This window comes from Antennarius striatus, chromosome 16 (genome assembly GCF_040054535.1).
Source record: "Antennarius striatus isolate MH-2024 chromosome 16, ASM4005453v1, whole genome shotgun sequence".
Classification (NCBI taxonomy): Eukaryota; Metazoa; Chordata; class Actinopteri; order Lophiiformes; family Antennariidae; genus Antennarius; species Antennarius striatus.
Window position 1 is genome coordinate 12,220,842 of NC_090791.1, and position 24,888 is coordinate 12,245,729.

Consider the following 24,888-nt stretch of genomic DNA (forward strand, 5'->3'; position numbering starts at 1 on the left):
TACAGGAAGTACAGAAAAAAGGAAGAAGAATCGACAACAATAACATCGTCAGTAGCTACTAGCTAGTTATTATGTGTTAGTCGTGATAAATGTCTCAGCTTTGAAAAAAATATTACAACATTACGCCAAGTTGTATTAATTATTCATTATTGTATGATAGTTGACTTGAACCTAACGCTGACTGTGTTTATTGTGTGTGTTGAATAAGGTAGGATTTAATTTATTTACGTTTAGTTCATTTAGTTTTGAGAAGAACAAATACAAATGCAGAGACAATCTGTATGAAAAGATCAACTTCCTTACGTTTGGACGCCGCAGTGTTGCATTGAAATTGTGGATTAGAAAAATCATAAAAAGTTTTTTCACAAATAGTAGTTACCCTTTCTTACAGATAACATCTCCAGCCAAATTCAAGCGATTGTTAAAACTCAAATGATAGACAAACACAAGTAAATACTCAACAGTGAGTACTATTTTAACATCTTAAATATGAATACACAAGTAAGTCTCGATGGGCAGTTATCTACAGACAACACTGTGTGATGCATTTAGATGTGATCTATTCCAAGTTATGAAATGACAAAAAGAAAAGAATAATCATCAATGTCTTCTGTTTTCTTGTCTTAACATCCTTCCTCAGTAGTTTGCAATGGACTACGGCAAATTCCACAACCCTAAATCCAGCTACCGTAACCGTCACTCAGCTCAAAGGAGACAGGCAGATGAAAGCGGTAGAAATCATGGTGACGTTAAACACTTCAGACCCCATCACCACCATCACTACGAGTCTGGGTCGACTTTGTCGGAAAACCCACTCAACTCTCGGTTAAGCACCAGAAAGGAGCTTTATGAACGAGACTTTCCTTTGTACAAACAGCCTATTGAAGTGGGATGTTTCTCCCTCGACTCGCAGCGTAAATTCTTCAATGACAGCAGGCAGATGAGATACTATGCTGAACCTGAAAGAAATCCTAATTTTAACCTGAGAGATGGATACATGGACCGCTTTACAAAAAGAGATGACAGTGTGAAGGAAAAACTGGACCATATCCTACGCTGGATCTTGGCCAATAGATCCAAGCTGAACTCAAAGGGGACCACCTCCTCTTCATGGTACGGGACATTGTAATCTATATTCTCCAACTGCCTCTGATCACAACAATTTCCTGCTCACTACATATGCTGTGCTTGTGCTCTTCCCAGTACTTTAGATGTTGACTTTGTGACATGGCGTGGTCACCTGACTAAGCTGCTGACCACTCCCTATGAGACACGAGATGGCTGGTTGTTAGCAGTCACCAGGTTCAGGGGCACGCTTTACATCAGTGAAGTGGAGACAGAAGCTGCTCGTAGGGAACGAGAGAACCGAACAGAGAGGCATGAAGAGATGATGTACTGGGGGTACAAGTTCGAACAATACACATGTGCAGGTAGATTGATTTAAAGGTCCCATATTATACTCTTTTTAATTAATTTCACACAGCTGTCAGACATTCAACTACACTGTATGTGTTTGAAATGCATTGCTTTAAACTGATCCGTAGTCCTGCACTTCAGCTGTCCATAAATTGCTGAGATTACTTCAACACAGAACAGGCCTCTACTATTAAATGCTTATGTTTTGCATGTTCATGTATTGGTTTTCAGTTTAAATCTTTAAATATTTTAATCTCAAGATATCCATCCAAAAACATGCAGTACAGGTGTTTGTAGTTGTGACAGATTGGCTCTTTGAGTTTCCGTGGCAACTGGCGTGGCGCATACCCCAGCTACATGGAATAGGTTCCATCCCCGACCTTGCAGAGGATTAGCAGTTGCAGACAATTGGTGAATGAAAGTCTCAGTCTGGAAAGCACTTGTGCTCATTGCTAAGCCCTACATGAAAAAAAAGTTTAAATGAGGAGACGAATCTTTTGGCATCACTTTGTAGTTGATTTTTGTTTCTTTTCTTGGAAGAAATGAGCTACCATAGAGATCATTCCATTTAATTATGCAATTCACTCTCAAACTCATATAAAGCACATACTGTAATTTTTGAATGTTTGGATGACACCAAACTTGTTCTACCCCTCCAGATGACGTCCACAGTGCACCTGACCCAGGTGGCGTTGTTAACACCAATGAGGCCTTCTGCACCGTAGTGCAAACTCGGCTTGCAGATCACAGACTTCTGTTCTCGGGTGAGGTCGACTGCCGGGATAAGGATCCCAAGTCTCCGGCTCCTCCAGCATGCTATATTGAGCTGAAGACCTCTGCAGAGATGTGCACCCCCAAACAGCGCAGCAACTTCCACAGGTAGATGATAAAATTGTAACACATCAGATAATGTTTAAATGGCATGCACTTTGCAGGATATTTGATTTATCACTAACAAAAAGTGACCTCACATTCCCTCAGGTTCAAGCTGCTGAAGTGGTGGGCCCAGTCTTTTCTGCCTGGAGTCCCTCGTGTGGTGGCGGGGTTTCGGGATCACAATGGAGTAGTTGTAGCTGTGGAGACGTTTTCTGTTTCTAACATTTCTCATCTTATCAAGGTATATTATTGCTTCTATTAACTTCTAAAACTCAACCGTTTGATGGTAATTTAATATTTTTCTGTCTTCTATATTTCTCTTGGACAGAAAGAACACAACTGTTGGAAGCCCACAGTCTGCATGAACTTCTGCTGTGATTTCCTTTCCTTTGTGAAGTCTGTTGTTACAGAAGACAATCCAAGGTGATCCAATGTTATGAAATTTGAATTTTAAACATGAATTTTAAATGTTCCATGGTTTTCAATGAATCCTACTGTCCCCCTTCCAGTGTGGTGCACCTGTTTTCCTATGAGCCCTACAGAGATGTGTGCTACTCCATCCACAGGGACTCCCAGTATTCCTTCCTGCCACACTGGTATGTGGAGGAAATGACCAGAACAAAGGACTCAGACCATCAAACCTAAAAATGGTCATCTGCAAATGTCACCTCGAGTCTTCAGTGAATGATTATTTCACAAAATTCATCAGAATATGATGAAAATGGTTATACGAATCTTTTGTGTCACATATCACAGATCATGACTTGCATTCTGTACTTTATTTGTCCTACATTTATAAAGTAGCTTTGTTCTTCTATCTTGTTTACAGTGATTTTGCATGAAATGAATATGAAAGTCGATATACTGTCACAAACTTTTATTATTCCTGGTTATAACAATCATTTAATCTTCAAAACAGTGGTCTGTTAATCAAGTCAAAACTGAGAGAGAAAAAAAAGTAAGTGAAAAGTGAACATGACTTCAAGTCGTGAATCAGCAGTTACAATTTTCTTTCATGTAAACTGTTAAGACAAAACATTTAAATTATGTCACTGGAAGAAAAAAATAAAGAACAGCAAAGACAAACATTAATACCAATGATTTAGTCCACTGCTTTTGTTTTACAACTGACATATTCTTAAATAAAATAAAGCTTATTGGTCCTCATGTCTCTCCTGACTTTGTCATGTTAACTGAGCTCATCTTTCCCGATACGCTGAAATATTCCCTTTCCTTTCCTGGCAGTCTAAGCTGCTGCCTCACTGGACTGTTCTATCCTCACTTTTTGCTCACTTCTCAAAATCTTTTTGGTCCAATCCTACACTTATGACGCTTTTCTTTCAAACTAGTAAGGCTATTCAAGTGCATTCCTGGCATGTGAACCCAAATGTAGACTGCTATCTTCTAAAAAATTAAGCAAAATTTTATTTCTATATTCCCTCAGTTTACATTTAATACATGCAATATTACACATTGTAACATTTTGTCACAAAGATGTAATCTGCTAATCTTGGTGTGCTGTTTTTGGGCAGCAGGCATCCAAGTTGGTAAAAAGTCTGGAATTTAGCTAATTTACTGGTACTACTTTAGAAATGTGGTGCAAAATGCAAAAAAAAAAGTTTTGTAAACAGACAGTATTGTGGCAAATATCCTCAGTCACTGGCTAGTAAAACTGAAATCTCAGAAACTCGTTATGCTGACATATTCACCACTTAAAGGAAGTCAACTCTCAGTCTTAAAAATAACAGGCAGCACCATCCTCTACTCACCAAAACACTGAGTAAAAAAAATATGGCAAGTCACACAATTTGCAGGGAACAATCATAATGAAATCCACCTATGAGGGAAAACGGTTAGGTATACATAAAAACAGCTGACAGGCTGTCACATTAATGTAAAAATAAAGCATTAACACCCTGAACTTAGTCTAAAGCAGATTTTTAAATTCTATAATTTACAGGCACTTAATGTTGATTGTATTTGTAAGCATGTAATTTTCCTCGAAAGTTTCACAATAGAGTTAAATATTTACGATTGATATTTATTAGTTTTAATTTTACATACTAAGAAAATGTTAAAATATTTTTAGTGAGAAAAGGAGCACATTTTCCACATAAATAAAAATAAGAATGCGAAGTCTGCAGTGTCTCCCTTTTACAGTCATTTTATAGTTATTGTGAAGTCAACGAGATCCAAGTGTGTGAAGGTTGCCTAGACTTGGATCAACACAAAGAATATGCACCTTGTTAAAATTGGAATGTGCAACAAAACCTGTGTTTGAACAGGCTGTGACGTATTCACCCTATTGCTCGATTGCACTCTTACAAAGATGTGCTAGCCAGACAAAGAGTGCGCTAGACATTCCTCTCTATTCCTTGAAACTTCGACTCTTCAACAACTTGTGAAAGTAAAACTAATTTGCATAGTAATATCATAATGTAGTAAATCCACTTTTCTTTTTCCAAAACAACACATTAAATATTTATGTCTTAATACAGGAGTATTGAACTTGAAACTTCATGTTGAGATATGCTGTCAGGTGTTGGTGGGTGAAGCGCTTTACAAAAGTGATGACCTTGGTGTTTTTCCATTGCAAATGAAAGTACTCATACATTTTGAACATTAAGGGTCAATTTCACTCAGAGTTCATTCATTCATATTAAAAAAAACTCGTGAACACACCCAAATCGAGGGCTGAGTGCTTCTAATAACTACTTTTAAGTTACGAGATAGGACAGTACCCTGAAAATGTATTTCAGCTCTGAGGTAACCATTTCAGAGATTTTCAAGTGGACAAAATCAAAATCAGCACAAATGAATCTGTCATGAGTTCAGAAAAGAAAGAGTTGTTTTAACTGATACACTCCGCTATGGTTATCCCGCGTGTTGTGAGTGAGCATCTGACCCATTATAATTTCACTTTCATTGATCACTTGGCGGTGTTTTCACTGCTTCAGTTTACTTCTCATGCCCATGACTTTGAAGGTAACAGCAGTGATTTTCTCGTACACAACAAACATGAGGGCAGCCGTCAGTACTGTCTGTAGCAGCTTGGCCTCCAGGCCTTTGTACAAACCAAGAACACCATGCGCCCTGTATATAAAGGGAATAGATGCATATTAACCAGCCATCATAAAGTCATTTCTCAAGTGTCATTGGATGTGTTCATGTTTGTAGACGCACTCACTTTATCCTGTCAAAGAACAGAGCAATAATGTTTGAGAGGCTCCCAATCACACCGCCCTTGCCATCACCTTTGTATTGGCCGAACTAAAGAAATATAAAGTTAGAGTTATTGTTTTATCACTTTAATGTTCACAGCAACATTACTTAACGAATATGACAATAAATAGTTAGCTATCACATTTATTTAATATATATATTTTGATATATATACACACATGTGTGACTAACTAGAGCAGACAATTTCAGTTGATTTTTTTAAATTCTTTTAATCCATGTCTTTTAAATGTAGAGCAGCACCAGCCCTTCCTTCAACATAAACATCTTATGAAAGTTAACAATGGCTGGATCGTTTGTACTGTTATCATAAAATTACTGTGCTCCACAAAAGGCAAAACTCCTTTCGAACCAACTGAACTGCCCAATTTTCTCTTTAATCTATCATTATGTTTTTCTATTGCCTACATTTTTAGTTTAGGCTTTCAGTTTTTAATTGTTTAAAAGCTTATTTTCTCAGATATTGTTTTTGATGTATTCTGTCTTTGTAGGTTGGTATTATTCACCCTCAGAATGGCCTGAACTGTCTGAAGAGGATACGTGGCCGTCGTGGCGATGGCCTTGGCAATCGCTCCAATGACGAAGATCTGTGCTGAGGATATCTGTGGTGGGAGACAAAGAGTTAACTTTCGCAAATGGACATTCACGCATTGACAGAGTAAGATCTGACCATTTTGTTGACTCAAACCGTTCCTACAAATATGCTTGGGCTAACAAAACGTAAGCTAAATGGTGTCATTACCGGCCAAAATGTCAAACTATAAATAAATCAATGGATTTTAACAATGGTAGTGTGGCTCCATTCATTTACAACAGTTCATGTAAAGGATGAATGTCACTAATTTTGGACTAAACTAATGACACCAGCAGATCAAACATCTTATTCCAACCAAAAACCATATAAATGTCTCCATAGACTTGACTGTATTTTATATGAATGTTTGCTATGAGCTATGAATGTTTGCATAACAAACTACATGATGGACATGGTATTTATTACATCTCCTTAATGCATGTTGACATTGTCCTTATGAGAATGTTATGTCATCTTTAAACATTTTAAAATGCCTCCACATGACTCCTCATGACAAAGTTTCAGTCTTTCAACTTCATGCACTAGATTCCTCCAAAAAAGTCAAAATTATTAAAGACTACATTAGAACTAAAAGAATCACACATTCTGAACTTAACTATTTATCACAATAAAGATATTAGTATTTATTTGATGTCACTCTTGGCAGACATTATCCAACATGATGAATGTTCTGGAATTTTGATCAAATCTGTGCCACAAATTTGAGACGGACATTAAAAAAGCTGATGAGTCAATCCGATCAAACAGCAGACATTATCAATTAAAAAACGTTTACTACATGATTATGATTGTGTTCCTACTTTCTTCCCTCCTTTCCCTGCTTTCCTCTTCATAGCCTCATAAAACATGAACTGCACAGCCGGGTTGAGAACGAGGATGAGGGAGGGCAGAGTGCTGTTCCAGAGAGTTCCCACACCCTCATTGGTTATGATTTGTGAGAAGGCATCTGTGAGGGAACGGGGGAAAAAACAACAGAAGGGTGTCACAACTGTACAGACACAGATAAACACGTATGAATGGTTCAAGTAGAACACACACCAAATATGCCTCTATAATGTGTCTGCTGGATGTCTTCGTTTCTGAACTTTACCCCCTGCAGCTTCAGTCGCGTGTTCACCACCCACATGGGAGTGGTCAGGATCACATTCACCACACCTGCAGGAACAACAGACTGTAAACTGTTTTTCCATTGAACTTAAAGGCACCTTCTGCTGCGGTTTTGGCTTCCATTGATGGCAGAAACAAGCTAACAAATGCAGTGAAGAAGACGGCTGGCAATTGAGGATTGATTTAAAACAGAGTGGAAAAAATGAGCAGAAGAATTAATCAACATAATTTTTCAACAATATTTGATTTCAGGATCCATGTGCAGTCGTCTCTTGTTTATTGGTGGACTTAGTGTGCGTTCTAAAAATGCCCTGTAATTGCAAAAATCACCAAAGTAGTCCTTTTTTAATCATTATTGTAGATGTTTTAAGGCTGTAAAACCCCTCACAATACACACTTTCAGATTATAATTAAGAAGCTTTTATAGTTACCACAAAATGGTACAACGGAATTGTAAGGTTAGAATGGAGAGTTGGTCCTGAGCTGCTGCACCCTGAGCACCACATAACCTAATATTCTTTAACAGCATGTTTTTTTCTGATGATTGGGGGAAACCAGAGTACCCGGAGAAAACTCAGTCCGACACGGAGAGAACATGCAAACCCAACATAGAAGTGCAGTGTTGGAAATGCTGGAGTTTGAATCCATGACCTTCTTGTTTTGACGCAACACCACTAACCACTACACCACCATGCCGCAATTATATACGTACCTTTATATACTTTTCTCAGACAGGTGTTAACATTTTTACACTTTTCTCTCATATTTAAAGTTGAAACCGTAGTAGAAAAACAAGTCCAGTGTTATTATTATGCGTGGATAATGCTGGTATCCAGCATAATGTTCTTCCTGCAGTCACTGATCCACAAAGCTAAAGCAGACTCCTTTTGATGGTTCAATTGTAGACAGTTACAACCCTTTTTGCATCCATGTTGAAACTTATTGCTGCTGTTGTTCTTGTATTATTTTCCTCCTTCTTGATGTAATGAACCAAAGATTCATTTATCCTGTAATGGCCCCTACAGCTGCTTAACTTCTACATTCCTTTCGTATGTCCAGAAGTCCAACTTTTTGTGCGATATTTAGTATCTTCCTCTGTCTTTTGAATGTTACTGCAGGTGTCTTTGACAGTGTAGGACTTTCACCAATTTGTTGGGGAGAAAACCTACAGGGTAGCACTTCAGAGTCACGCTGCTGAACTAATCCTTTGAACTTTGGACTTCTAGTTGGAGATTTATAGATATCACCTTGAACTCTGGGAAATTACGATACGTTTTGTTTATTTACGACAATCCTCCACAACAGACCTCTAAGTCTTCCTTTAGTCCAAAAGGTTTGTAAAGAGTTCTTTTATCATGTTGTAATTCTTTTTTCTGTATGAATACTGTACTTACCTGCTGCAATCCCCATGAGCAGGTCTTTGCCAGGTCGGGACTTGCCTGGACCAGATGCCGTCAGTTTTTTCAGTGAGTTGAAGGTGTAGAAGTAGACGAAGTTGGAGCAGCAAAGGCTGGAAATAACTGGTAACCAGCCTCTGTATAGAGACAGACTGGGAGAAGTGGTGGAGAACCAGAAGAATGGTGAATGCTGGGCTGAATGCTTTTATCATCAGTCCAAACGTGTCTGAGTAGACCTCCAGCTACCAGTTACTATGATTTTATCTGGAGATTGATTTCCACATTAGTCATAAAATATCACAGAAAAAGACAATAATGTCCAAAACTCCAAAGGTTTTTGTAAAATACACCCTCACAAATATTCACATTTGAGAAACTGAAACCAAATAATATTTGGTGTAAAAAAAAAAAGAACAGTCCATAATTGTTTTTTAGTTTGCTTTTTGCACTGCAGTCTAGACCAGTTTCATTAATCATAAACGTGTTGAAGTTAAAGTGCAAACGTAATTCATTTATCAAATCAAACCAAAAAGCTTATTTTTAAGGACAAATTAACCATTACTCCAAAAACAATACTTACAAGCCTTCTTCTTTTGCTATCTCTGCCAGTATGACAGGGGTAGATTTAGCCTTTCGCATCTCATCAACTGAAAAAAAAAAAAAGTCATTAAACTCATTTTAAAAGGTTCCCTGAACCCTGAACTATGCCAAAGGTAGAAATCAACTCCTCTAAAACCAGATTACAGATCAGGTTATAGCCTGAAATTTACTGTGGCTCTGGACAAATCCACAAACATAAAACTAGAACCAATGCAGTCACAGACTGCAACATCCCGCGACACCCCTGAATTCAAAATTTTACTCTGACCTACTTGCATAGGTCAAAGATCAGAGCTAGTGCTCTGACTTACTGTCATAGATCAGAGCACTAGCTTTGATCTATGGTCTTACTCACACTGGCCTTCTCCCTCGTCTTTCTATCTTATCCAGTTCCTGATTACAAAAGTTGAAATTTGATCATGACCTACTTTACTCAAGGTCATCATCTCATTTTCATCCCCTTTGCCTCCCGAGTAATGTACTTTTAGTTTTATCTCTCTATCTGCAACGGTTGCGAAGATATTTGGTGGACTAATGAACGAACACTGACAATCACAATACATCACCGCTTTGAAGTGGGATGTAGTAACACAAAACTCAAAGATGCTCTCACAGCATTGATGAACAATGAACTCAGATCATGTGCTTGAATAAATATAGAATTTCCTGTTTGAGAAACACACATATGCATAATCTTTTCTCACGCAGAAACACAAATGTTTTTGACATTATAAAAATTGTTTAAGATCCCGAAATGAACATATTTCTTATGTTGGATAATTTGATTATAATCACTGATGAATTAATGTACAGGGCCCTTTTACTAGACTTTTCATTCAGACATGTGGTCTACTATACTGGCAGATTTAGTAAGTGTTACACTCCTTCTTATCTTTGGGAGAGACCTACAAATTAAACTTGATTCCACCGTTTTGGGGCGGTAAGCTGTGACACATGCTCACCCTGCAGTCTGCTCTTGGCTGTGTCCAGAGGGAAGAAGACGCTCATGGCTGTCACGCTCCCCTGGAGGACAACACATCGGAATGATAAAAATATATACAACATGAAAAAATAAAGGCATTCCCCACAGTCACTTTGGTAATTAAGCTTTTCTGATTTAATGCCATCGCTGCTAACATGAAGCTAGCTAATAAAGACCAGACACATGCTCCTGCCTGTCTGCTCACCATCGCTCCAGCCACAGCATGTACCAGGGTCTCATAGGACAGCAGGCCGACGGGCGGACGGGTGTTGGCTGACATGTGTGCAGCGTTCTCCGGGTCGGAACGTAGAGACCGATCGACGGGAAGTGAGTGAGAGTCGATCCGAGCAGAGGCGGTAACAAGTGGCCGGTCTGGTTTTTCTAGATTTGGAGCTGCTTGGGAATCAGAAAAGCCCCCAGCGAAAACCCCATGGTCACAAAATGAGTGAAGAAGTGCGACTGAAGTTGTGCAAGGAAGAAGCGGCTGCGCAATTCCTCCTCCCGCTCCTCATTCATCGGTTGGACCGGCTTCACAGATAGTTCCTCTCCTTCCTCCTCCGCTGGCGGGTGCTTCTTCTTCTGTGGTTTCTTTAGCTTCTTCTTCGTCTGTTTGTTCGACTCGTCATCTTCAGCTGGCGCCGCTTTAGTTCATGAGGCAGTGTGTCAGTGGAGTAAGACGTTTAACTAACTAACTAACTAACTAACTAACTAACTAACTAACTAACTAACTAACTAACTAACTAACTAACTAACTAAATAAATAATAATAAAAGACCTTTATTGTCCCACAGTGGGGAAATTTGTGCGATCGTGGCAGCGGGGGGGGGGGGTCAAACATAAATAGTTAAATAATATACATACATATTAACATCTGCAACATATGCAATTTACATATTCACATATTGGAAACATATTAACATATATCATATTATCTGAATGTACATTATATTTACACACCAAAAAAAGAATATACACTACAGGCTGGTTTTTACATTGCTCATCCGGAATTAGAACGTTGTGTTCTTTGAGTTTGGTGAGTTCTTGGAGTTCCCTGAGTTCCCTGAGTTGTTTGAGTGGTCTGCTGGGAGGACTGCTGGTTGTACAGTCTGACAGCCGTGGGCAGGAAGGACCTGCGATAGCGTTCCCTCACGCATCTCGGGTGAAGCAACCTATCGCTGAAGGAGCTCTCCAGTGATGTCAGTGTGCCCTGTAGAGGGTGGGAGTGGTTCTTCATCATTGATGACAGTTTGGTTGTCATCCTCCTCTCCACCACCACCCCCACTGAGTCCAGGGAGCATCCTAGGACAGAACCCGCCTTCTTAATCAGCCTGTCCAGTATCTTCCTGTCGGCCGCAGTGATGCTGCTGCCCCAGCAGACCACCCCATGAAAAATAGCTGAGGCTACTACGGTGTCATAAAAGGTCTTTAGGAGCGACCCCCGCACTCCAAAAGACCTCAGCCTCCGGAGCAGATAGAGTCTGCTCTGACCCTTTTTATACAGACAGTGGGTGTTGGTGCTCCAGTCCAGTTTAGTGTTAAGGTGAACACCCAGGTACTTGTACGAGGACACCACCTCAATGTCCGTACCCTGGATATTCACCGGTGTAACCGGGCAGCGTGATCGCCTGCGGAAATCCACCACCAGCTCCTTGGTTTTACCCGCGTTGATCTGGAGGCGGTTCCGCTGGCACCAGTCCACAAAGTCCTGGGTCAGTTCTCTGTACTCTCTATCGTCCCCATCGGTAATGAGGCCGACGATTGCAGAGTCATCAGAAAACTTCTGCAGGTGACAAGTGGGGGAGTTGTAAGAGAAGTCTGCAGTGTAGAGGGTGAACAGGAACGGAGCCAGAACCGTTCCCTGAGGTGCCCCTGTGCTGCAGACAACTGTGTTCGACACACAGTCCCGGGTCCTCACGAACTGCAGACGATTGGTCAAATAGTCCAATATCCAGTCCGTAAGGTGGTGGTCCAGCCCAGTGATCTCCAGTTTGTCCCTCAACAGTGCTGTTTGTATCGTATTGAAAGCACTGGAGAAATCAAAAAACATGATTCTCACAGTGCTCCCAGGCCTCTCCAAGTGGGACAGTGCTCGGTCTAGGAGGAAAATGACGGCGTCATCCACCCCGATGGCAGGCTGGTAAGCAAACTGGAGTGGGTCCAGTGATGGGCTCACCAGGGGGCGGAGATGACAGAGGACCAAACGCTCCAGGGTCTTCATCAGGTGAGACGTTAGTGCCACCGGCCTGTAGCTGTTTAGGTCCTTGGGATGCGGGATCTTGGGCACCCATCCCGCAAATACAATTAAAATAATAATAAATTTAATAATAATAAAATAATAATAATAATAATCCGGAAATCCAAATTTGACAATGAGTCTAAATTCAACATGTAATCATAGGAATGAAAAGAGAAACAATGGTAGAAGTTCCTAAATTACAAAATGCCAACATTTTACATCATAATTGCTCTGTTTAAACAACAAAATCCTGCTGCTCCAAAACTAAATGAATTATCTATCACAAAAAATAAAATCACGTCTAATTCTTAATTGCTCATTCCTGTTCACCATCTAACTGTGATAGGGCCTATTTCCCATTGAAATTCAAAGAGCTTGGCGTGATTTTAAAATTTAATTCATGGCACCCAAGTGAAATTGACGGACAAACCTATGAATTACCAGAAATTACCAATTGTGAAAGCAGTACAGTAGTTAATTTCTTAGATCATTTAATAAGTTGATTTTGAAAGTATATTGACAGTTTATTAATGATTTTCATTGTGAATGCAGATAAAAATCTGAATATTTTTGAAATGTGTTCTGTATGCGTTGCTACTTTTGCTTTAGTTAAAGATATGAACATCACCTTCTTTGGATACACTACATGCAAAAACTCAATAAATGTCACATATTGATTTATTGTTATTCTGTTCTTAAAAAATGAGGATTATTTTAGGAGATAATTTATTTTTAAACAGAGTTGGTTAATTCAAACTGTGATGGTTTTAGCCTGACAGCAGTGACTTGGACTTTGCTTTTCTTTTATGGCAGGGAGCTGCTGATCTGTTGACGCCCAGTGATCACATTGTTTGAGCGGGTCTGTATTCACTCCAGTCAGTGTGTCTGATAGTAGAAGGAAAAGTAGAAGGAAAAGTGAAAGAAAAAGACAGTTTTGTGTCAGATTTGTCTTGTTTTTATTAAGAAATGTCTAGATACCACAAAGCAGCAATCGATGGATACTTGGACTTCTTGAAGGAGGCCACAAGGAAGGACCTGAACACTGCAGACGAGGACGGCATGACTCCCACCTTACTGGCTGCTTTCCATGGACACATTGAGGCTCTTCAACTCATATGCAGCAGAGAGTAAGCGCAAAATACTCTTCCTGGCTATGTCTTGTGTGACTTCAACAAATACACATAGTCTACTTTAATGATTTTTGAATAATATAACAAAACTAAATTCATTTCTGCTGTAGAAACACTGGGTTCACATATAGCAAATGATAATTTTGTGTTAAATCATTTTATGGCTAGTGTTTATGGCTATTATTTGGTGTTGATATGCTGGTCATAATATAAGGAGCCAAACTTTATGTGTCCTTCATGAATTGAGCATCAACACAACAAAAGAGCCCTTTGTCTCGGCCATTCCCAGAGCTCCAAACACTACCACTCATTCATAACAAAAGACCAGTTATAGCACAACATATTATTTGAATGAGGCTCAGAAAAGGGACCATATTTAGTGAGACATGAATAAAGCACTTCACAGAGATGTGGTCACAATTAAATAAGCTTTTTTACTGTAATCATTATCAGAATGAGCTGGAACTTGTTACATGAATGCAGTGATTAAGACTTTTATGGCTGTGACATTGAAACACAGCACCAGAGGACTTTAAATCTTAATAGTTTACCTATTATCTTCAGCCCTGTTTGTGTTTATTACTTATATGTTGTATGGAAGATTCCTTTCAAAACTGTTCCTACATTTAAATGAATAGATGGTTTGCACATTTGCTTCCTTACCAAGACTTAGACAAGAAGTTTGATCATGTCTGTATGGTAACTAGCCAGAGTCGGTTGGTTGGAAAAAGGGAAGCAGCTTTTTCAAGCGTTGTGTGATTGTAACAACAACCAGAATTTCCCTTGTTTCCAGCTTTTTTTCTCGGCTACACTAACTATCAGCTTGTTCCAGCTTTATTTTGATCATACAAGTATGAGAACAATATCAGATTTGTCATGGTGATGCCATTTAGAAAGAAAATCATGCTATTCTGAAAAAGTTTAGTCCCCTGATAAACTTGTCCAGGATGTAGCCGACATAATAATATCATAATAATATGATACGTCAGCCATGATCTGACTTTATTTTACGTCAAATAATAAATATTAGAGGCACTCAGTGTGGCAAATAGACATTCTAATATACAGCATTGATAGTTTACTTTGTGGCCTGATGCCAGGACTTTGCGACATTTTTCTTTCAAATAGATATTTTATTCATATTTATTTACCTTACATTTTTATTTATGGGGTAGATTATTTAGATTTACTTTTACACTGCTTAGTTTCTTTACTGAACATCTGTTGCACTTGGGTATATCAGTGGGAATGATTTAGACTAGTTTGCACACAGTAGTTTTGATTGTAAGATTCTGTTCCATATCAGCATTTGTATCTTAGCATCTTGAGGATATGTGGGACATAAATATTCCTATTTTATAAAGCTGTGTCTTGTTTTAATCTGTTTCTAACAAACAAACAAACCAACAAACAAACAAAAAAATTAAATAAATAAACGGACCAATAAATGAATAAATAAATAAATGTAATATAATTTTTTTTTAAATACTGCTAACTTCAAGAGATAGATCCATTGATCCACCACAATATATATTCACCCCTAAGACTTTCTGGAGGACTTTCTCACTAAATCAAAAACAGTGATCATCATTATATCTAATCTGTGATTGATAAATTGCAGATAATAATTGCAGTTAATTACTTTAATCAAGTTTTTGTTTTGCCTCATACAGAGGAGATCCAAATAGGAGTGACATTTGGGGAAACACGCCGCTGCATCTTGCTGCTGCTAATGGCCACATGCACATCATCAGCTTCCTGGTCAACTTTGGTGCCAACATTTTTGCTCTTGATAATGAATTCCACACAGCTATGGATGTTGCTGCTTCCCGCGACCGTATGGATTGTGTGCGCTTTTTAGATGCTTCTGCCTCACAGCAAACCAACCAAAATGCCAGGAAGGTTGCCAATCTAAAGAAGGAGGCCAAAAAAGAAGCAGAGAAACGGGTGAAACTCTGTGAAAAAGTTAAGAAGAAACACCAAAGCAAGATGGATCGTATGAATCGTGGAGCAAGCAATGTCGGGTCTGTTTCAGATTCCAGCATGGCATCAGCCTTCTCCAATGGTGGTACCATGACCAGTGCCAGTGAGCAATTCTCCAATGTAATCGATGGTAGTAAAAGCGGGTCTGTCGCAGCTAGGTTTAAAGTTACATTCCAGAAGAAGCTTGGGATGAAAGACAAAGGCACAATGCAGAAACCAACAGTGGATGATAATGTTATTTTCTTCAAACAGAACAGTGGAATACCAGAAAAGCCAGAGTTTCTGGATGTCTTTAATGAAAAGGATGAGAACCTGTCAGATAGAGAAGGTATGGCAGACTCAGAAGGTGACAATGACAATGAAAAGCAAGTCAAACAGTCTATTTTCAACCGACCTGGCCTTGGAGGTCTGATTTTTATGAAACCAATGGGGTCAGATTCAGAAGATGTCCCAAGTGGGAATTATGAAAGTCTTGGATACCTTATTCAGAACAAGCTGTTTGAGACGGAGAAAGATGCTGTCGGCTTAGAAGGGATTGGTGACACTGATTTGCCCTGGCAGCAGGAAGAGCTAGGCTTGGATGATGATAAGGATGAAGAAACCTCTCCCTTAGATGTATTCCTGTCGGTCATTTCTTTGACAGAGTTTGCACCTGCGTTTAATAGAGAGCACCTGGACCTAGACGTACTAATGCTTTGCTCGGATGAGGATCTGAAAGGCATTCGCATCCAGCTTGGACCAAGGAAGAAGATTTTGGAAGCCATTGCACGCAGGAAGAATGCACTGGAGGTTCCTGGAATAATGAAGGACAGTTGCTTGTAATGAAAAACAATCTGAACACTATCTGATGGAAATTTAAAAGAAATCTGCATTTTGATGACTCAGAAAATTATTCCCCTAGCAACAACTCCCCAATCACAACCAATCACAGGGCAGGAGTCTGAGGACTATATATATCAGCGAAGTGTACAAAACACCGATTGTAACAAAGTAGGGCAATATGGCCTTTAACTGGATCACTCTGTGGACAACAATAAGAGACGCTTTGGAAAGAGGTTGAGGATTATTTGTCTCCATAACATGATATGGTCAAGAGCTGTTTTATGCTGTTGTACATGATAATTACATTAAAATCATTTGAAAGCCTAATAATCAAATTAATAAAATATGTATGATGGTTAGTGCAATGATAATTTTAATTTGTGTCTCTGTTACTTGTAGAGGGTTACTCTTTTATAAACTTTTTTTGAACCAGGAGTCCCCGTAAGGAGTAAAATACTTCTGAGGTCCTAATTCCTCTTGGGGTGAGAATCTATGTTATACTGTCCAAAAATAATAGAAGTCAGTATGTCTGAATGAGGACAGCTCCACTCAATAATTGGGGACAAAATATTGTACCCCACAAATGTAAAACATTACATATACAGCATTATTAGCATTCTTTATATTTGACAACAGTGTAAACAGATCTGTTTTATCTCCTTACATTTGCAATAAGCAGATTGATTAAAAAACCAAATATAATTTGTATGCAAATTTATTTAATAAACATTTTAGTGATGCAATGATTCTTTTTAATACAAATAACAGATTTTGCAATAATAATAATAACAACAAATATATAATTTATTGCTACTATTTTCTCATTATTTTTCCTACTTTATCTAATATACTGTGTTATGCAAATATCGTTACAATATTTGTAAGAATGTGTTTATCATCAGTTATTTATGAGTTTTCATAACTAAATATGATTTTCCATAAACGTGTCTAAGAAACGATTTATCCACTCGGATGGGTCGAAGCGAAGCCGGAAGTACGGGGGAGGCATCATCTTTAGCGGTGCGGCGGAGGTAGGAGGAACCCTGCTACTTAACGCAGCTTGCTGCTAACTCTTTGGGGGAGTATGAACACACCGTAGTGGTCACGATTATGCGTAACAGGTAAGATGTGTGACTGTTCCAGCTGATAAACGTTAACTCTCACATGTCTTTGTGCGATGCGCTCATATGGAGACGACTGGTTCACTGGACTGGAGAAGAACGAGGTGTCTGTGCCGCCAGGCTGCTACCTGAGAGCTAGCTTTAAGCCTCATTAAGGAGCTCACAGAAAATCTCAGTTCGTCTCTTTACCCTACGACTTGAACATTATTTCTAAGGAGAGCTACTTATTCAAGTTGTATTCAAATATCTATCGCTGTCTAAAGAGTTTGTTGTCAAAAAGTCTTTAATATTCTATTTGGTTTTTCCTCCTATCCCAGATTTGCTTAGCAAAGTGAAACATGGCTGAAGTGGTTGATGTTAACGCCGGGTTGCCTTCGCCGTCCACTATGAACATCACATTCCCGATCCAGGAGGACGTCAGCACCGCTGCGGCCGCTTTAGTTCCTATGAGCACCGAGGACTACCTGTTCACCGAGTCCAGACATCCCAGCACTGTCCTGCAGGGGCTCAACAGCCTGCGGCTCAACAACGCCTTCTGTGATGTGACCCTGTGCAGCGGAGGACAGGAGTTCCCCTGCCATCGCATCGTGCTGGCCTCCTTCAGCTCCTACTTTCATGTAATTCTGGCAGCTGTGTCTGCAGTGAAATCTGGTGTTTATTAGCTTTAAACCTTAAATGATTTCTTCTTCTGTCTCCAGGCAATGTTTTCCACTGACTTGATCGAATCCAAACAAGAGCGGGTAGCCATCAATGGCGTTGAGCCTCAGATGATTGGCATGTTGGTGAGCTACGCCTACACATCTGAGGTCTACATCTCCAAAGCTAACGTGCAGGTTAAGCCTTTCACCTATCGCTCTCCTGTTCATGCGCTCCCCCAAGCAGCGTCCACGCTGAAAACTGTTTTGATGCGATTGCAGGCCCTGCTGGCTGCAGCCAATCTGCTGGATGTGATGGCTGTGAGGGAGGCCTGTTGTCGTTTCATGGAGCGCCAGATGGATGAAATAAACTGTGTGGGGATTCACTGCTTTGCTGAGGCTCATTCTTGTAAAATACTGGAGAAACGCAGCATGGACTACATTCTGGAGCACTTTAACAGTGTTCATCAGCAGGTGAGACACTGATGAGGCTACGTGAATAGAATATATTTAGTCAAGCTCAATTATATCGATTGCTACCACTGGTGGGCTGTTATAAGAAATACCTAAGAATAAAACATTTAGTGCAATACAACAACTTATTATGTATATTGCAAAAATAAAGAACCTGGGGTAAAAAAAAAATATCTTGGATTTGTTCCTTTTGTCTGGAGTTGCACCAATATGTATTGGGATCAATTCTGGGCAAGAACCCATCCTGGAAATATGTTCAATCCTGTAGTTCTCGCATAACCCTGTTGACAGTCAGAGAATTGACACACACAAATCTGAAGTCATTACTCTGCCCAAACAGGTTCTGCCTTATAATAATAATAATAATAATTAATTGTCTATGAAGTTAATAAGGTTGTTTATCAAGGAACAAGTTCTTAACACATTTCTAGAATGATACAATGCTACCTTTTTGTTTTACATCACGTCATATCAGTTTGTGGGTTTTACCCTACTCAGCAGGGTAATTGAACATGGCAGTGTTCATATGTGACAGGGCTCGAGGAAGATAATCCTAGCAGCCTGTCAGCAGCTAAACCCACGTCCATGAGTGATTAGCACTCGTGGATCATCTGTTTAAACAGCAGGAGAAGTTACATTTTCAATGTCTATTTTTTTTTTTTTGTACCCACCAGGAGGAATTCCTGTCGCTGTGTGTGGACAAACTGACAGAAATCCTTGCCAGTGACTTCCTCAATGTGCCTAAAGAGGAGATGGTGTTTGAGGCAGCCATGCTGTGGTTGAATAAATGTCCCTCTCGTAAACAGAACTTTGAAAAGGTTGGACATAATTGGGTTTGCCATCTTTTGTGGTTTTCATTGCAGCAATGCTTCATCTTTTCACGTTTAATTTATCTTCCTTTCATATGAACAAAAGTACTGATGGTGTAGCAATATGCAAACACATTAGATATTTGCATGTTTTCTCATATTTATTATGCTTTCTCTAAAAGTGCTGTTTGCAGGTTTATAATTTAAAAAAGAATGTAAAAGGGGATCTAGGAATGATTTCAGTGATTGTTCTTTAAATGGTGGACCGTCCTCATGTGATCCCAAACCTTCCTCTGATCTTGAAATCACTGCAGGCACACTTTATAGACATTATGCTTTAGATGTTGCTGATCCATCAAAATTTAAAATTCTTGTATGGTGACAGCTTAAGAACTTTTAAAGCCTTTTGTTGAGTACGTTGTTAAGGATTCTATATTAAAAAAAAAACTGAACTCAGCAGCTGTTCACATTTAAAACAGCAGTAAATTAAGAATTACAACCCACAACTGATGACGAGGTAATGGAACCCCTCATGTAAAACAACCCCTCACTGACCTCACAGACCACCTCACTCACAACACCTGTGTTGTTTTTGTTATGGGGTGTTTGCAGGCTAATCTTTTAAAATGAATATCTGATGAGCTTTGATATCAGCAGATAATTAATATTCTAATAGAAACCGGAACTTTTTCGCTGTGAGGCAGCAGTGCTACCCAGTGTGCCGCCATATTACCTGTTTCAAATTGTTACGTATTTCGTGTTTATTGCATTGTTATGGTACAGTAGTGGATAGTCACATTTCTCCATTTCTCCATTTACTTCTCATAGGTCCTTGAGCACATTCGGCTCCCTCTCATCAGCCCGTACTACCTCCACGATGTGATCGAGGCTCTGGATGTGGTGAAGGAGAACCAGGCATGCCAGCTGCTCATCTCCCAGACCAAAGACTACCTCCTGCTGAAGGACCGTCGTGGAGAACTCTACTGCCCACGGGCCAGACCGCGTAGGTCCACAGGTGAATGCATATCAGTGTGTGAGCATTTTTTACTTCTTATTATGCACACACACACACACACACACACACACACACAATCAAACATAGGACTGTAGTCCACAAGCTCTTCGTTTTTTATGGTATTGAGGCTCCAGGTGATGTTTGGATGAAGCCGTCCTTTATTCCTCTGTTTTACTCTGTAAAAAGCGTTTGAGTAAAAACAACATTCTCTGAAGATGATTCCCTGGCGTGTGTATGTCGGTGTAGTTCTAACTTCCCTTTTGGACCGTAACTACACATACTCCATTTTTTAAATTTCCTGAAAGTTGTATTATGATAATCTGAATGGAACTGAAATGAAGCTTAACTTCAACTTAAATTGTGTGTATAGGAATACAACTGTGAGGCAGCAATTGTAATTATTAAATGTTCTTATGTCTGACATTCAGGGTCCGTTTTTGTTTTTTACACTAACTACACATTGACTTAATACTTGTAAAACTTGCCAAAACATCTTCAGAGAAGTTCTTAACATTCTTGAAAAAAGAATGCTAGATTTAAGTGTTTTTCACTTCTGTTTTGTATTTTATAAATTAAATGGTTATTAAACATTAATGGAGAAAACACTCAATAGATTACGTTCCAAAAAGAGAAAATTCATTTTTTATGAAGATCTCCTCCACTTACTCCTCTTCTGTTCCTTTTCATCTGTTTCCATGGCAACAGCAACAGCAGACGTGATCGTGACAGTTGGCGGGGAGGACGACAAGGTGGTGCTGCGCAGCGTGGAGTGCTTCGATCCGTTATCAAATCAGTGGAAGAATTTTGCCTGCTTGCCTTTCGCTGTGAGCAAACACGGGCTGGTCGTGTCGGGTGAGGAAACGGTGGAATCCCGATTCAGTCCCACTTTGAGGATGTTGGCTTCATTTTGTGCCCTTTATGAAATGAACTACAATTTGGTTGTGCTGCAAAGGACAAGTGACATGTTTCTTTCCATCCTCCTCCTCCTCTTACTCCTCTCTCTTTTCAGATTCCACTCTGTATTTGGCGGGAGGAGAGTTTCCCGATGGCTCAGCCAGCAGGGAGATGTGGCGCTATGACCCCTGCTTCGACTCCTGGATTGAAATGGCTCCCATGAATGTAGCTCGTTCTGAATTAGGTGCTTCATTTCACTTTGCAGGGACTTACACCATCCTTATTGTTATAGCAAGAACAAATGGCTCTCCATACCATTGGATGTTTCAGAATATTTCAGGCTTTATTGTATAGCTTATCCACTTTTACAAACTGAGACTTAATAGGTGAGCCCCAGTAGTAGAAAAAACAGCATCATTCCAGATTATCTTTTGTCATGTAATATTTGTTTTAGCTTTTTTTAGTTGCATTTAATTGATTTTGAGTAAGACTTTTCATTATTTAAATTTTGATTCCTACATTAATTTGTTATCCTACATACAATTTATGTTGCAACAGTGTGCAGAGATTCAGATGTGTGATGCTAGTGGTGGCTATCTTAGCCTTAAACCCGCTTGTCTCATTATTTTTTATTTTTTCATTTTTATTTTTCATTTTAAAAATGCTTGTCTTGTAACAGATGTTGACTCAATATAGATTGATGCAAATTTGTTGAGTCACCCTTTTTTCGATGACACTGCATATCAGCTTGATCAGTCCTATTCAATAGCATGAACTATAAACCCTGAAAGTTTCTGGAATTCATATTTTGACTATTTTCCACATTCTGGTCAAGGAAAAAGAGCAAAACCAGAACTTTTGTGAATTAGTTCATGTTTTGTCGAGTACTCAGAGTTGGGAACATTAAGGAGAGATTTTCATTAGTATTTTTACTTATTTTTTCTCTCTTCGCTCTCTTCTCAGGCTTGGTGATGCTGGATGGCTTAGTGTATGCAGTGGGAGGTTGGGAGGGGCGCTCTCGTCTGGACTCAGTGGAGTGCTACAACCCTCACACCAACACCTGGCAATTCATTGAGTCTTTCAGAATGGCTGTCACAAGTCCGGCTGTTGTGGCCCTGGATGGACTGCTCTATGTTACAGGCAAGAAAAACAGGTTATATGCCTATTTTTTGATGGGATCATTATAGCAAGTCTTTAATTTTGGTTGTTTTTCTTCTTATAGGTGGTGCAGTCCTGGAGGATGGTGATGGCACAGACCTTGCTCAGGTCTATAATCCTAAAACCTCCACATGGACAGAGATTTCCCCCATGCAGATTGCCCGCTCCGGTTCGGCTGCTTGTACGCTCAAAGGAAAGCTTTACGTTATAGGTACAGAACACGGCTCACAAATGCAACAAACTTATTGAAAGGTGCAGGACAATTCACACAGGCTGTTAACGCACACATTCATTCGTACAGGTGGATGGCATGCCTCCACAGAGAACACAGATAAGGTGGAGTGTTACAATCCTAAGACCAACAAGTGGACCATGTGTGCCCCCATGAACGAACGACGCTACCGGCCCGGTGCTGCTGTAGTCGATGGAATGATTTATGTCTTGGGAGGAGAAGAAGGGTGGGACAGGTGAGGGCCAGTCAGGAAAATTTCAGAAAAGCTTTGTTGTGGATGTTCTTTTACAGGAAACGATAGAAAATTGTTATGTGTAGATTTTTTCCTCAAAATATGTCTCTGTGTGTGTTAAGCCCACTGTGATGTCACAGCTGGTTGCAAATCTGAATGTCGCTCCACAGGATACATTTTACAATTAAGTGGAACAGGCAGAGAGAGATGAGGTTTTTCCCTTCAAGTCTGGGGTATTTGTAGACGGGCCATGAAAAAGTGTGTTTTAAATAATAAGGGATCTTTAACTTGATCTTCATGGTATCTACTGTAAAGGCTATAGAGACAGAGGAAAAGCGAAACGGCCATATGCATATTCTTTTTTTGTAGAGTGAAATTGCATTTTTCGAGACATTTAACTATTTCTCGTTACCATTTGTGCAGATATCATGATACCATTGAGAGGTACTGTGACGAGACGGACACGTGGGAGATTGTTGGGGAGATGCCTACAAGTCGCAGCTGGCTCAGCTGTGTGTCTCTCCAACTGAGAAAGGACATCCATATCTGCAGCGGTCCTGGGACGCCACACAGCAACTGAGCAAGGATGTTGAGGAGGAGGTCTCACCTCGTTCTTATTTCCAACCTCATTGGGAAACAGTGCACTACAAACCTCAGAGCTCTGAAGAGCAGCAAACTGAGGGGAGGTGCCTCGATGTGGCGCAGCGCTCTTGGATCTGTTACTGATGGCAGAAATTAGAGTGTTTCTAAATTGGCATGAGTCTCTAACTCGGTCCCCACGTTTTCATGTGATGACAAAGAAAAGACTTCTAAAGGGATCAGCTGATTGAGAACCCATCTGCCAAACCCATGATCTGTATGATGTGAACATGTTTAGGGTATTGTTTTAATGTCTGAACACCTCATGTGCGGATTTTCCCAGCCAACATAGTGTATTTTTGTATTGTTATTACGTAATGTATTTTTTGGGGTGTGACTAGTGAGCTCTTGTCCTTTTTTAATCTAAAATAAACCTCAAAAGATGCTTTATGGGCCAAACTGTCATGTTGAAAATATTTTCAAAAGTTACCTGTGAAAGAAACGTGTGTAGGTGAGCAGTTGTTTTTGTATTTAATTTCTGAATGACTGTATTTCCTACTTGTAACATGTTGAGTATATTTTTGTAATGTAGTGTCATGCATTGTAGTGAATTGTAAATGAAGTTGGCTTCTAATAAAAATGTTCTTAATGTGAAAGCTGACCCTTATTGTTTTTGACCCTCTCCCCCCAAAATACAAAACCACACTTGAACAGCGTGATGTATATGATCTAATGAACTGAATTATTCTCAATCCTGTAGTAGTTATTTTAGTCAGGGCATGTTAATATGATATTTGACAATTTTTTGATTTTTTTTTCTTCCACACATCGTGACAAAGACGATGTCAAGACCAAAGGAAGCTAAAAGACAAACAAGCAGTTTGTGGGGTTTCTTGGTTGTTTTATAACTGTATGTAATGAAATGAACACCTGAAAACCTTTGACCTTTGTCGCTTTTATAGCAACAGAGTTTCTAAAATGTCACATCAATTGTCTTTCTCTCGCAATTCATTCATTTTCCCTCAGAATTTCTTTTACGTTTATGTACACATTGTGCGCACACAAGATATTAAATGTTAAGATAATTAAAGACAGATTCACATTTACTTTAGTATCTCCTTACATATGAAGGTCTTTAAGGTACTGTACTTGATCAGTTTTGTTTAAATAACCCTCAAGCTGTATCAATCTTTCTCACTCCGCAAAACATTTTCTTTGTAAGACTTTCATTCGTTCATTCATTTTAAATACCCGCTTCATCCACTGTTGCGGGTCGCGGGGTGCTGGAGCCTATCCTAGCGACTGGGAGCGTAAGACAGGGTACACCCCGGGCGTGATGCCAGTGCATCGCGGAG

At 39.5% G+C, this 24,888-nt stretch overlaps 4 protein-coding genes across 9 annotated transcripts; 3 read left to right on the forward strand and 1 right to left on the reverse strand.

Moving 5' to 3' along the window:
* Window positions 1–26: 26 nt before the first annotated feature.
* dxo (decapping exoribonuclease) lies at window positions 27–4,310 on the forward strand. Of its 3 annotated transcripts, none has more exons than XM_068337867.1 (7): window positions 27–47; window positions 641–1,113; window positions 1,204–1,430; window positions 2,076–2,295; window positions 2,398–2,533; window positions 2,621–2,715; window positions 2,802–4,310. In XM_068337867.1, exons 2-7 carry the CDS (start codon window positions 650–652, stop codon window positions 2,935–2,937), a joined length of 1,278 nt encoding a protein of 425 aa, XP_068193968.1. In that variant the 5' UTR covers window positions 27–47; window positions 641–649; the 3' UTR covers window positions 2,938–4,310. The 3 variants fall into 3 exon arrangements, with proteins under 3 accessions (XP_068193968.1, XP_068193966.1, XP_068193967.1); XM_068337865.1 differs by having other exon boundaries at window positions 31–208; XM_068337866.1 differs by having other exon boundaries at window positions 31–208; window positions 644–1,113.
* On the reverse strand, window positions 3,155–10,773 carry slc25a17l (solute carrier family 25 member 17-like). Its single transcript, XM_068337869.1, has 9 exons — window positions 10,419–10,773; window positions 10,194–10,254; window positions 9,212–9,278; window positions 8,629–8,783; window positions 7,166–7,282; window positions 6,928–7,073; window positions 6,039–6,134; window positions 5,480–5,562; window positions 3,155–5,385 (listed from the first exon to the last, which is right to left on the reverse strand). The coding sequence occupies exons 1-9, from the start codon at window positions 10,491–10,493 to the stop codon at window positions 5,238–5,240; spliced, it is 948 nt and encodes a 315-aa protein (XP_068193970.1). The 5' UTR covers window positions 10,494–10,773; the 3' UTR covers window positions 3,155–5,237.
* A 2,517-nt stretch (window positions 10,774–13,290) lies between these two features.
* anks4b (ankyrin repeat and sterile alpha motif domain containing 4B) lies at window positions 13,291–16,763 on the forward strand. Its single transcript, XM_068336722.1, has 3 exons — window positions 13,291–13,308; window positions 13,414–13,576; window positions 15,253–16,763. Exons 2-3 carry the CDS (start codon window positions 13,416–13,418, stop codon window positions 16,382–16,384), a joined length of 1,293 nt encoding a protein of 430 aa, XP_068192823.1. The 5' UTR covers window positions 13,291–13,308; window positions 13,414–13,415; the 3' UTR covers window positions 16,385–16,763.
* Window positions 16,764–17,408: 645 nt separating this feature from the next.
* si:ch211-256e16.3 (kelch-like protein 3) lies at window positions 17,409–24,169 on the forward strand. 4 transcript variants are annotated; one of them, XM_068336718.1, is made up of 12 exons: window positions 17,409–17,505; window positions 17,823–18,122; window positions 18,204–18,338; window positions 18,423–18,614; window positions 19,289–19,432; window positions 20,252–20,456; window positions 21,144–21,290; window positions 21,448–21,576; window positions 22,296–22,472; window positions 22,555–22,701; window positions 22,792–22,957; window positions 23,378–24,169. In XM_068336718.1, exons 2-12 carry the CDS (start codon window positions 17,844–17,846, stop codon window positions 23,532–23,534), a joined length of 1,878 nt encoding a protein of 625 aa, XP_068192819.1. In that variant the 5' UTR covers window positions 17,409–17,505; window positions 17,823–17,843; the 3' UTR covers window positions 23,535–24,169. The 4 variants fall into 4 exon arrangements, with proteins under 4 accessions (XP_068192819.1, XP_068192820.1, XP_068192821.1 ...); XM_068336719.1 differs by having other exon boundaries at window positions 20,252–20,438; XM_068336720.1 differs by having other exon boundaries at window positions 20,252–20,426.
* Window positions 24,170–24,888: the final 719 nt, after the last annotated feature.